Genomic DNA, 13342 nt, shown 5'->3' with positions numbered 1-13342 from the left:
GTTTGCAACAGACATGAGTCACCCAAGCAGTCAACACAACATTATGTGACCTTAAAAATCATTAGGATCACACTGGACGCAGCTGACGAGGCAAACTGAGAGCCAAATTTCTTAAAACAGTCACAGCACGACTCATTCACATACCCTGAGCGCTTGTCAGAGCCCTCCTTAGCCGAGCCCTCCAGGTCACTCGAGTCCTGCCTCTGCAGCCTCTGCTTGCTGCTCCCCTCCTGTTCGCTGGATGACTGCCTCTCCAGGCGCCTCCGGTAGCGCTCCTGACGAACAATCAGCGGCAGCTCGTTCAGCCTGGCCTGGATCTCCTGCTCGCTGGAGGTCTGTCTACCCAGCTTGTACTCTCTTTCTCGCCTCAAATGGTCCATCTGAGGATCGGAGCGACTTCCACGAGGGTCTCTCTGGAGCCGGCCATGGAGCAGCTCCAGCCCTGATTCTGGCCCCATGTCAGCCATTGGGATGTCCCCGTACTGTTCCCGCTGCACTCTGCTGGCTTCCAGGAGGGGGTTTACTGCCTTGTGGATGTGGTTAATCCTGGGCTGCATGAAGTCAGCCTTCAGATGCTGCCATGCATACGCCATCTTAGGGTCCATGATGCCACCACTCTGCGCCAAGAATCCAGAGCTGCCCAGACTTCCACTGCTGTAATGATTTTGTGCTAGGAAGCCCGAGCTACCCAATCCGCTGCCACTGCTCTGATAATTCTGCGCCGCCATGTATCCAGAACTCACCAAGTTAGGCTGTTGTGCCAAATACCCAGAACTCCCCATGTTGGGCTGCTGTGCCAAATACCCAGAACTCCCCAAGTTAGGCTGTTGTGCCAAATACCCAGAGCTTCCCATGTTGGGTTGCTGTGCCAAATACCCCGAGCTACCCATATTAGGCTGTTGTGCCAAATATCCTGTACTCCCTAAATTAGGCTGCTGCCCTAAATACCCAGAACCTCCCATGTTTTGTGTTTGGGCCAAATATCCAGAGCTGCCCATATTCTGTGGAGGCAGATACCCCGGGCTTCCCATCCCTGCTCCGCTCGGCTGCTGAGCCAGGTTACCTGAACTTCCTAACCTGCCACTGCTGAGATGGTTCTGCATTCCCCCTACAGATCCAGTATTCAGTCCAAAGTACCCGGAGCTCTCTGCACTGCCGGCAGTTTGATGGTTTAACCCAAGGTAAGAAGAAGTGTCTCCTCCAGCACTGTGGGACGTCATTGCTGAGAAGCCTGAGTCACTTCCAGCTCCAGCACCGGCTCCTGCTCCAGCTCCAGCCCCAGGGTTGTTCATTCCAAGGTACGAGGAGCCGATCAGCTTCCCGCTGCTTTGCTGCTCTAGCCCGTGGTAACCCGATCCATTCAGCACAGGGTTGTAGCCGCCCAAAGACAATCTCTGGGTTACAGGAGTGGCTCCTAGATCCAGACTGGTCTGCAAGGGTTTGGTTTCTAACTGCCCCTGTACCGTCTGCCTCAAGAAAGGTGAGGTAGCACTGGTTGAGGGAATGCTGGGAGTCAGACAAGATAACGGGAACATCCTTCTACTGGACAGAGGGGTTGTCTTTTTCTCCTCTTCTTTTTTCTTCTCGGCCTACAAAGAGAGGTAACTTTACAACCAACAACTCTGCACCGACACAATTCAACCCTTTGATGCATGAGTCACTGGAAAGTGTTGTTCCAGATTTCTTTTGATCAATCAGTCTTTATTGATATAGCGCCAAATCATAACAAACGTTATCTCAGGACACTTAACAGAAAACATTAACAGGTCTAGACCTCCTAATGTTGATAAAATTTTGTTATTAATTTTGACTCTCATTTTGAAAAAAAGTAAAAAATTATGCCCATAATTAGGAGACATTGTTGGAGACCAATACACTGTACACCAGCCAAAAAATGAAAAGCCACCTCCTCCTTGAGACCCCTTTTTAGAAAAAGACTCTTTGAAGGCCAAGACCAAAAGAAATGTATAAAATAATGAAGAAAAAAGATTTCCAATGTGCACCAGACACCAACCTGTGTTTATGAGAAATTTTCCTGTGGTAACAAGAAAGTTACCTTTTTTTCAATCTCTCTGCCCATGTCACTTTAGGGCCTCCGTACAAATCCAATTTTCACGAAGAAAAATAATTATAACCCCCCCCAAAAAAACAGGACTGGACAAACTCTTTTAATATAGAAAAAGGTGGTTGGTTCTTACTCATTTTGAGATCATGTTTAGTCTTTTGAATTTTTTTTTTAACAAAATCACATATGGCCATGTGTCTGAATCAAACATTAAAGATGCTATAAGGAGGATCTGTTTTCATTGGACTGCACTGCTACCTTTTGGCACAGAGTCCCACGCATACTGTTGTGAGACGTGATTTTTAACAAGGCAATTTCTAATTAAACGGGGATCAGATCAAAACAAATTTTCTTTGTTCAAGACAACTTTTTCCCAAATGAGCAACTGGGGTAGGGTATTTATCAACAGTTAGATAGAGCTAGAGAGATAGAGTTTGTACTGTAGTTTAGAAGCTGTCTATATGTAGCGCTACTCACAGCCTGGTGCTCCGAGATGTGTCCATGTCAGTGAATCCTGGTTAACTATGTCCTGCCATTGCTAATCTACTAAGTAGAGCTAATATAACCTCACTCTTCATTTTATTGATAGACTCTCAAGTTTGAACAGACCACTGCAGAATAACTGCTGACTGTGGGTTGGAATGAACATTATCACAAACAGTTAAGCCCTTTTAGCCTTTAGCTCAGGCTGTATCCCTCTCCTGATTATCTTTCTTCTGCTCTTCTGTCCTTTTTCTGTCTGACAGTTAGTCTGTGTCCACCACCACTACAAAATAAATCATAGAAATTGTTTTCAGCAGAGAAAAACACGCATCTCTCTTGTCACTACAGAACTTCATCAGCTAGCGTGGTGTTGTCATAGAGACTTTAACGTGCCATAAATCAATACCGTCCTGCTACACCTGATCAGAAAGCTGAAAGGTACCATTTCGATACAACCTATATTGGGGCTGATGATCTCATTTACAAGGCATGTAGCTGGAAGACCTTACCAAGAAACTCCTCACAGCCCCTATAAAGACACAAATTAATTTGCTGTTTTTTTGGATAGATGACAGGTCTGGTAATGGGCAGACCACCTTCTCACAACACAACATGTGATGGAACCATCATTTTAAGCTGTTTGACAGGTTGTTTTAAACAAAACTGTTTTCCTAAGAGAAGCATTAGTTGTTGGGTAACTTGTGCTACTTTGCTCTGCTCTGCATGTCTCACCATCTTTCATTTATCCTGGCACTGCAGCAGGACATGGGACATCTGGCCTCAGTCGTGAGGGGTGCCCTCACTTTACAGATTAGTGGGGTCGCCACTGTTGAAGAATTCAATCACTTGACTCTAAATATAGGATGATCCAAATTTTTCAGATTTATTTCAAGACAAGAAAAACGAGATTTGGAAATTGTGACTATTTAACACTGCTTGTTTATGAAAACACTGTATGTGTTTTAAATCACATACCTTTTTCTTCCACTCATTTTATCTGACATTAAACCTTATTTTTCGGGAATTTGATTCATTTGATTTTTCTTAGATTCATCATTTTTTTTCCCCAATCAACAAAACACATTTTATTCATAGACAATACTAGGTGTGTCAGTAACTTATTTTTGAGGCATGATGTTACAGAGTCAGTGGTTCAAAATAGCTTGCAGATATTTGGTTACAGTAGTGACCACCATGCATGAAAGGGTTAAAACCACAAATCCAAATGTGGGTGTCCATCACCAACGTTTTCAGAGCAGCAGTTTCTGTCCAAAGGTTTGTCTGCTAGTAATGGGGCATGAGTGCGTATGGGGTGCAGTAAATGAGAGAAAAAACACATGCAGAAAAAATTAGATTTTATCCCGTTGTGATGCAAACTCATGGCATGCGCACATGCCTGCTAAGCAAACACACCCACTCAAGGTCACATTTTTTTTTCCTGTAGCAGCATTAAATTGTGACTCCACCAAACTGATTAAACATTTATCTACAGTCAAGCTTACTGCGGAAAGCTGGCGGAGAGAGCTGAAGCGTTCTTTCCAGGTTACAGCAGCCTTGCGGAAGGCCTCGTGGCGAAGGATGAGCTGCTCAACCTCGTCTGTTTGGGCCCGGGCTCCGCCTCCCTCCGGCTCCCTGGAGGTGATCAGCGGCTCCTTGGCCTTCAGCCAGGCCTCCGCCTTCACCGTCTCCTGCGTGAACTGGAAGTGTTCCTGCTCTGGAGGTGACAACAGACCAAGAGCACATTTACCTTCACGAAGAACTGGATGCAGAATAATGACAAAGAGTCTTCTCGTGCACATTATGTAGACAGTCATGGATGCGTAAATGATCAGTTTCAGCATGTGTGGCTGTTACTGAGGCTTAGTCACTCACTGCGCAGTAACCTCTCCTGGTGTTTGTCCCATTTCTCTATGAGATCCTTCTGCTTGGCCAGAAGGCTGTCCAGCTTCTCTTGTATCTGTGGTGACAGACCGATTGCAGCAATGACCACAACAACATACTGCAACACATTAATCAATTTGTGTGTAAGGGTTAGTGGGATGCTCGTCCACATGCTCTTTGTTAGCCTGACCTCCTCTGACGCAGGGTTTCCTGCAGCAATCAGGATCTTGCCGAGATCTGCGCATTGCTGGATGGTTTTGCTGCGGCCGTCAATTTTGGCTTTTAGTTCCTGGTGTTGTTTCATCATCCCCTCCAGAGCAATCAGATCCCTACAGAGGGATGGATTCAGTTATTGAGACACAATGAAGAAATAAATACTGACAGAAATTCTCAGCAGGGTAAAACATCAGCTTTATGATTTACAGGTAAACCAGTTCACATCACACAGAAAAGTGTTTGTGCTTAAAGGGTCAGTTACCAAATTATTCATCAATCAGCTCCCATTTTGGAAAGCGGCGTGGTATGAGGGAGGTCAATGTCATTCTGTCAGCCAGTCCCAACTCTCGTGCAAACTAACTGATGGATCGCTTGTAAAGCTTGACTAACGTGATTCATTAGACTGATGATGACCAATATGGCAGCCAGTAAATGTATGTCCTTGGTTTGAGTGAAAATGGATGTTTTCTGTTTGGTGTGTGCTCAAATTTTGTGCAACATGACCATGCAAAGGTAATTTGATTTGTTCAGGATCCCAGCTGTCATTGGGCAAGGGGTGTGATTACACATGGGCATGTCACTTGTCCACAAAAGTGTCAAGTAACTAAGTAAAAATACTTCATTACCTTACTTAAGTAAAACTTTTAGGTATCTATACTTGAGTAATTATTTTTCAGCCAACTTTTTACTTCTACTCCTTACATTTTCAGGTAAATATCTGCACTTTCTACTGTGCACGTTATAAAAATAGCCGCGCTACTCCTGTTTCATTCCAGCTAGTCATTGCTCAAAAACAGAACTATCAAAGTAAGTAAAAACCTATCCTAAAATCGCTGAAATGTCATCATCTGGAAAGAGTGAATTTGATTGTGGATGGACGAGACGCATTAACGTAAAACCGTTCCAACACCCTGTTGGTTTGTACGCAATCCATTACACCTGCACATGACACAAATCACACCACACTTCAGCAACCACATAACAGACGTATGTAGCATAGTATGAAGATGTCCGTGGCAGAGACTCAGGAGTAGGAATGAACTATATGAACTATAGGTCCCTATAGACACCTGAGCTTTTGACCTTGATGGTATTTTCACCCTTTAATTTTACTTTTACTTTTATACTTAAAGTAGTTTTGAAACCAGTACTTTCACACTTCTACTTGAGTACATGTCCATCACAGGACAAAAACATGGAGACAGTTGGTCACCTTCACCTAAGGAGTTTGTCTTTGGATTGTTGGAGAAAGCTGAAGCATCCAGGAAAATCCGGGGAGAATGTACAAACTCCACCCAGAAAGACACCACTGTGTAGCCCCACATGGCTGAATGTTTCTGTTTCTACGTCAGGTGACTTTAATGTAACTACAGACATCATTTAGCGTATTACTACCTCCACCAAGGAGGCTATGTTTTTGGGAGAGTTTGTCTGTGAACAACAAAACTCAAAAAGTAACGAACAGATCTTGATGACATTTTTAGGAAACATTCAAAATGGGATAAGGAAGAAGTGATTAGATTTTGGGGGTGATCTGGATCACCGTCTGGATCCAGGAATTTTTTAAAGGATTCTTTATCATTGTGAGATAGGGACGTTTTCACCATATGTGTATATAACTCCACGATAAATGGTTAAATTGCTTTGCAAAACAATATAAGACAAGATCACCATAATTTCTGACAGATGTAAAAGTACGATCCAGATCCTGGCAATATTCTGGATACTAAGATCTGGAATATGAAATATGAACTGGGTCATCATAATTTTCAACACTGTCCGGTAACAAATTATTGTACAAACCTGCAACTAACACCAAATTGTAGCAGACAGTCTGCTGAAAGGGAGTATAACATTAAAGTAGGACTAGAGTGTTGGTGACAATCACAATATGCTTGGTGGAGGTCTGTGCTCTCCGAGTACTTTTCTAGTTTTTATACTGAATAGCAGTATTAGATGGAAATCAAGTCTGTGTGACATCTGTTAATGCCAGTTTTGGCTTAAATTTAATGATAATGATCGCAACAACAAACTAGAACCTCCTTGAATAGAAACCTGGAATTAGAGGGGTTTTCGCAATTTTTGCTCTAAAATTCAAAATTGTGAGTTATTTATCAAGATTCAGTCCATTCATGTACAATAATCTGTTTACATCTCAATCAGCTAAACATTGCTAGCAATAACATGTTTATGAATAATAATGAATTTATTTTGTAAACAATGATAAAACAAATAATTGAAAAAGACTAGAGAAAAATTATTACGAGTCTAAATTGTCAAATACCAGCTGCGACGGTGGTGCGAGTTTTCAGAGCTCATTACATAATATGAAAATCTGAATAACAGATGTCATGTGAAATTAGGTCAAGGTGACACAGCAGCCTATTTTATACTTTACAGTAATGACATTCTGTCTGCAGGGACTGATCAAAACCACAGAGACACTCGGTGAACACTGAGCAGTCCCTCCAGGATGTGGAGGGTTTTCTCTCTGATCATTACAACATGAAACACTGTCCTCAAACATCAGTGCAGCTTCTTAAAACTGCTGCAAAGTGTTGTGTTTTTTTACAGGTTACACATTACACTTCATTTAATCAACTGAGGAAAAGCTTTAAGAATATCTATTGGTTGAATGACTGGTTTGTTTTGTGGCAACACTTCTGGTTAATTTCTGCATCATGATAACTATAACATACTATTCACATTTTAAAAAGGCAGTTAATACTCAATTCATTATTATTATTATTATTATTATTATTATTATTATTATTATTATTATTATTATTATTAAACCTTGGTCTAAGGAGCTGACGAGCCGGTGATCGCATCGCCAGGTTAATAGTTAGCTAATATGACAATTAGCTCAGTATCTATCAATTTATGTTAGATTATCTCTATCATTGGTTGATTTCAGGGTGACAAATTTTGATCAATACAAAAACTCACACATTTTACATAATCCCCTCTGTAAACAATACTCTCTGTGTCTGTGGGATTCTATGATCTGCTGCCCAGCCACCATTACACACACCTAAAAAGTTTAAGCCATTAATTTAGATTTAAGCTTCTGCAGAAAAGGACAAAGAGCGATTGGTCAAAAAGGAGATTCAGACTGAAGAATTCTGGGTAGTTTTTAAAAGCAGGGCCTTCATGTGCTGTACACATCAGATCATCCACACGTCGAACAATAAAAATCACATGGCGTGAAATGAACTCTTACCTGGGTTCATCCCAGCCTATCTGTCCCATGATGCCCTCCATCCACATCAGGTTTTCACGCACTACGGAGAAGAACTGCACTTTGTCTGTTACCGAGGTGACCTGGACCCGACTGGCCTCACAGGAGCTCAGGAGCTCCTTCCACGCCTCGATCAGCTCCTGCTCCTTCACCATGATGGCCTCTGCTTTCTCCCCAGCGTAGATGGTCCTGAGCTGGGCTGCGTTCTCCTGCAGCTGTCTCACCTACACAGAGGAGTTAAAGGTGCTATTAGCTAAACAGGAAGTGGGAAAAGTTTTTTTATGTTCACAGAAAAATTATCAAAATTAATGACTGACAAAAGCTTACTCAGGACTTTATAAACCTACATAACACATTTATATTATGCAATGCAGCTAAAAATGCAGGTAAAAAATCACTGCTCCATCAGTATTTACCTGTGAAAACAATCACACTCATAAAAGAAAATGTAATCAGTGTTGTGAACACGTCTTTAGCCAAAAGGCTGTGTTGCACCACGTTTCTGTACAAATGATTCTGTACGAACTACATCCTTCAGCCTGTGAGCAGCAGCTTGGACCTGTGAGCAAAGGGCTCAGAGAGAAATCATATCACTCGCCTGTGCCACGAGCAGCTGAAGGGCATGTTCGAAGGAGTGCATCAGTCTCTGCAGGGTGGCCGGGTTGGTGATGTTGGCTTGGCACGCCCTCACCTCTGGCAGCTGCTTCATCTTCCCCGCGATCTGAGCCAAGACCTACAACGCAGGACAGCCACGTCACAAGCGCTTTAAAAATAGCAGCCGCATGTCACGGCCAGACTGCCTACCTTTGATGAAGAACACGATACACCTGAGTCACGGGCCGGTGTTGTTTTGACTGTACCTCTTTGCAGTCGGTGAAGAACTTGTGCAGCTGGTGTGACGCCGCCAGCATCTGCCTGCGTGTCTCCATCAGCTCCAGCAGGTCGGCCCACGACTCGTTGAGCCCGTCCTTCCACTCTGCGATGGTGGCAGCATCGGAGTGTCCGCAGTCGATCATTTCGTTCACCATTTTGTTCACCTGCTCCATTCGCTGCTGGCCCACGCTGTTCGTTTCCGAGGCAAACTTAGTGAACCTCTCCTGCAGCACCTGAAAGACACACACCACAGGCCACACTCAGTCTCTGCAAAGTCCTGTTTTATATATTTGTAAAGTTAAAAAACACCTCTGTTGTACTTCCTTTGAGCATTAAATTATCGTGCAATAAAACTGTACATCAAGGTTTCTTTCCTTGTTTATTCCAGTCTTGTGAGAGTGGGGCATCAGCACAATCTCTGACATAACGCTGGAGCCGAAAATGTTTTGTTATGATTGTTTCAAGTAAGAATAAATCAGCTGAGTGAAAGCAGGACAGTTTAATGTGTGAGTCAGAGAGGCTCTGTTTTAAGGCAGCTCGGTTAAAAGGAGTTAAAACAGGCCGCCTCCAACATTAGAAGATTTACTGTTTCCTGTTTGTTCATCAGCCACACTGTGTCTCCTCTTTCTTCTGTTTTTAGTTTTCATCATAACGTCAGTCATTAGTCATTAAGGAGCTGGTTCAGGTAGAAAAGTATGAGGCAGTGATGGATTTAGAGAAGTATTTTAACATTTAAAGACAGCATCTGTTTTTGTCTTTTCTGTTTTATTTAACATCAACATTTGTACGACCTTAATACTTTTTACCACCATGTGCTACAAAATGGTAAAGGCTTCATTATTTTTATGTCTGATTGGATCACAGGGCACCAAACCTTATAGAGTATTAAAAGATGATATTGTTAGCAAAAAGCTGCCAAAACCTTAAGACAGAGAGCCTCTGTGGTTGAATTATGTTAAGATGAAAAGTGATAGATACCTCTACTTATGAAATGTGGTGAAAATCAGAAATTTGATGTTTTCTGATTGTTTCTAAGGGGTTACCCTCCTTTCGATTTCTTGTTATGATGCACAAAACATTTATGTCTGTAGCAGACAGACTGAAAGCAGAGGATGCAGACACTGATGTAAAACAGACCCTGATTTCATTCTATTAACCCGACTTAGTCTGTTAGCGTGGAGATGACTGCATTAGAAGAAATTAAAAAATATAGAGGGTTTTCCTGTAACAGCACCGTGAGCAAGTTGGGTTCCAAAAATTAAAAAAGCCTGGTTTAGTTACCCAGGAATTTATAATTCTGTAATTGTGACAGCTCCAGTTCCTTCGGTAAGAATTTGATTAACCTTTACTTTGGCTTTAGTTCAGTCAGATTATTAGTGCGTTTAGGTTAATAATAATAATGCAAATATTTATAATGTTTGCAATAGAGCCCTTACTGAATGAATTTATTTACAGAAAATACACGATTATATCTAAACATATATATATATATATATATATATATATATATATATATATATATATATATTTATATATATATATATATATATATATATATATATATATATATATATATATATATATATATATATATGCATTTTACAGATTCTAAATTGAGTGCCGATTGTAAATTAGAATATAAATGAGTTATAAATAAGGTACATTATTGGACAAAGTGCATTTGATATGATGCTTGGAAGATGCAAATTGAATAAGCAGTTAATAAGCAATGATGGGATGCAAGGTCATCTTAGATACATTAAAACCTGACAGGGTATGTTGTAAGTTGTCGACAACAGGCATCAAGGGGTTCTCAGGAGAAGCAAAACTTAACTTTGGTAAGAGAAAAGGTTTGTTTTCTGCTGCCAGAGAGGGGGAAATAAACAAATAAGAGGTGTTTATAAATGGAAACTTAGAACTGAGTTGATTTGAAAAATAATCACACAAGCTGTAATCTGTCACTCTCAAAACTCCTGAAATTTTCCAGCAATTCTTGGAGTGAGCTTTGAGCTTCATCTTAAGCCTGAAACTCTCTTCAATAGAGCTTGAAGAGTTTGGAGATTTCTTCTAAGTCCAGTTGCCTTTTTAGATCAAACGAGGTACTACTATGGCCTGGAAGGCTGAGCACCTTTACAGAATTGGAAGCATAAGCATAAAAACACAAATTTTTCACCTTGGTTTTACCCAAATTTTTCCTGCCACCCTGCAAGTTAAATGTCAGGCTGGGCAACGGTGCAAACAAAACAAGGAAATATTTTGGAAGATTAACTGCAAGTGAGTTTTTGGGAGTGTCCAGGTTGATTGCATGCAATTCAAATCCTCATGCAGGTAGAGAGACAGGTAACAGGAAGAATAAGGGTGTACACCCCCTGCTGCCAACCCCCTCAGTCCAACAGGGAAAACTTCAGGCTTTGAGGGACATGTTTGAACAAGCAAATCCCGAAAATTTCCAGGACATTTTGGCAGTGTGTGCGCAAAAGAGGCTGTCAATGTTGTCTAGATTATTCTAAACGATAAGCAAAGGGAGTCGATAATACATCCTGCAGTATTTCATGCATCAAATAAAATATGCATCAATACATTAGTAAAGATCTTCCTGGCTCAGTTTAAAGTGTGTCGGTCAGTTTAGACTGTGATTAAACGCAATGGTTTTAAAAAAGGGGTTTTATGCTTCTCATATTTGAAACATGGATAAAAAGTAACAATCCTGGATGTCGATACAAAACGTGCAGTTCAAACTGCTACATATTCATGATATAATGCGATGTAAACTACTGTTTTACACGCCCGTGATGTCAACATGTTGGATTTGAGGCTTAATGTTTTAATTCTGTTGTGCAGGTCTTAAACCGTGTTTCTGGACTGACCGTGACATCGTCCAGGTCGTGTCCCAGCTCAGTGGAACTGGCCACAGCTTCTCGATCAGTGATCCACTTCTCCAGCTCCTCTACGTCCTTGTTGAGCTGGTAGAGCCAATACTGCTGCTCCAGCTTGGTCTTCCTGTGCTCCACCATGTCCTTCAGAGAGACGTACAGCCGGTCTATGTGTGACTGCTGCTTGGTGATGTGCTCACTGTGAGGATGGAGAGAAAAAGAAATATTACAACAAACCTGGGAACAACACACCCTCCAGATCTTTCTAAAACCTCCACATAGTTCTATTCTTGGTGTGTTTACAAGATTTTTGAGCACATGTGCGATAGTGTGTCATGCCTTACCTGTCAGGGTGCCCGACCTCCAGTAGATGCTGGCACTGCTGGGATAACATGCCAACAGTCTCTGCATATGTTTCCACAGTCTGCTCGAGAGTCAGGTGAGCCTTCAGCAGCTGCAGGGTGCTCGCCTCATCCTGAAAAATATGAGAATCATGCAAAGCTTCTTTTGTTTGCATCTTCTTTGGCGATCTTTGTGGAAAAAAAGGGTCCTTTTAACCTCTGAAAATCATGCATTTTGTGTTTTATTTTTGTGTTGGATAAAAAGGATTTGTGTTGCATACTATACCCCAAACTTAATTACAAACAGTAATTGAATGAGTTTAAATTTGTTTGAATCAAAATCAATCAATCAATCAATCAATCAATCAATCAATCAATCAATCAATCAATCAATCAATCAATCAATCAATCAATCCCAGCACTGATATTTTATAGAGTGCATCCTCACCGTTCCTTTCTCCTCATTGGCCAGTTGGAGCTTCTGTCCCGACAGCCAGGACTCCACTTTGGCTGCTTCGCTGTAGTACTGCTGAGACTGCAGAGCAGCGTCCAACATCACAGACCTCCTCTCCGTCTCCAGCTGCAGAACCTCCCACAGCTGGCGCACATGCCCCGCCCCCTCACGCACAAACTCCACCTCAGGAGTCCTCAAGGAGGCGATGATCCCTGCTCGATCCAGCACCTCCTCGACACGAGCCCGTCGCCCCGTCAGCTCCCTCTGCAGAGTCTGACCGTCCAACAAAGATTTAGAGTCCAACCAATAAATCAATCTGGTGATATTATTAGCCTATCATGGATTTATCAATGTCAGCAGACATAACTTCCAACATGAACGTTACTGCAGAGCTTCAACAATACTTTACAGTCCATTTACTCAGTGTTACATGTGACCGAGTATCAGCAGCGCTGTGATTCAGTCATGAACAACAAACTGAGCTCTGATCATTACAGCGTGCTAGCATTACAACATTAAGCAGTTCAATATTCAGCAGTGCTCCCATGACATTTTTCTTTAATACAACACACTCTACACAGGATTTAGGAGCAAAAAAAAAATCATTACAAAATATTTTTCTTTCACTAATTTATCATACCTCTGAAATATCAACATCAAAACACACACAGTCTGCTGTAATGTTAGCTAGTAGCTAGTAGTGGTTAGCTAAAACCAGAACACTGGACCAGGGCGATGACACATATAGAGAAAAGTCCCCCGAAAGGGGACACAAATAACAGCCCTATTTCCCATCAAGTGTAGCATCCATTGAAGGCCCTGGCTTTTATAGACTTTATTGACTGTTCGTTATATATAGACATGGTCTCAGTGATGTCACCTATTTGTTTCTGATACAGATTTTTTAAGCCTATC

General features: G+C 41.7%; 1 protein-coding gene across 2 annotated transcripts in view; it reads right to left on the bottom strand.

Annotated features, from left to right (window-relative positions):
- Window positions 1–13342, bottom strand: part of sptbn4a (spectrin, beta, non-erythrocytic 4a) — a 48673-nt gene that overhangs the window by 9947 nt on the left and 25384 nt on the right. For both annotated transcript variants that reach the window (XM_074672267.1, XM_074672268.1), the window contains 10 exons: window positions 12422–12700; window positions 11977–12107; window positions 11627–11831; window positions 8747–8992; window positions 8485–8619; window positions 7869–8110; window positions 4620–4758; window positions 4421–4505; window positions 4051–4262; window positions 145–1589 (listed from right to left, as the gene is read on the bottom strand). In XM_074672267.1, coding sequence (XP_074528368.1) covers window positions 145–1589; window positions 4051–4262; window positions 4421–4505; window positions 4620–4758; window positions 7869–8110; window positions 8485–8619; window positions 8747–8992; window positions 11627–11831; window positions 11977–12107; window positions 12422–12700 — 3119 coding nt within the window. The remainder of the gene's footprint in view (window positions 1–144; window positions 1590–4050; window positions 4263–4420; window positions 4506–4619; window positions 4759–7868; window positions 8111–8484; window positions 8620–8746; window positions 8993–11626; window positions 11832–11976; window positions 12108–12421; window positions 12701–13342) is intronic.

Source organism: Halichoeres trimaculatus, unplaced genomic scaffold (genome assembly GCF_033239565.1).
Source record: "Halichoeres trimaculatus isolate MK-OKI-2021-1 unplaced genomic scaffold, fHalTri1.1 fHalTri1_scaffold_6, whole genome shotgun sequence".
NCBI lineage: Eukaryota > Metazoa > Chordata > Actinopteri > Labriformes > Labridae > Halichoeres > Halichoeres trimaculatus.
The sequence above is the reverse complement of the archived record's forward strand: the minus strand, read 5'-3'. Positions and strand labels throughout refer to the sequence as shown.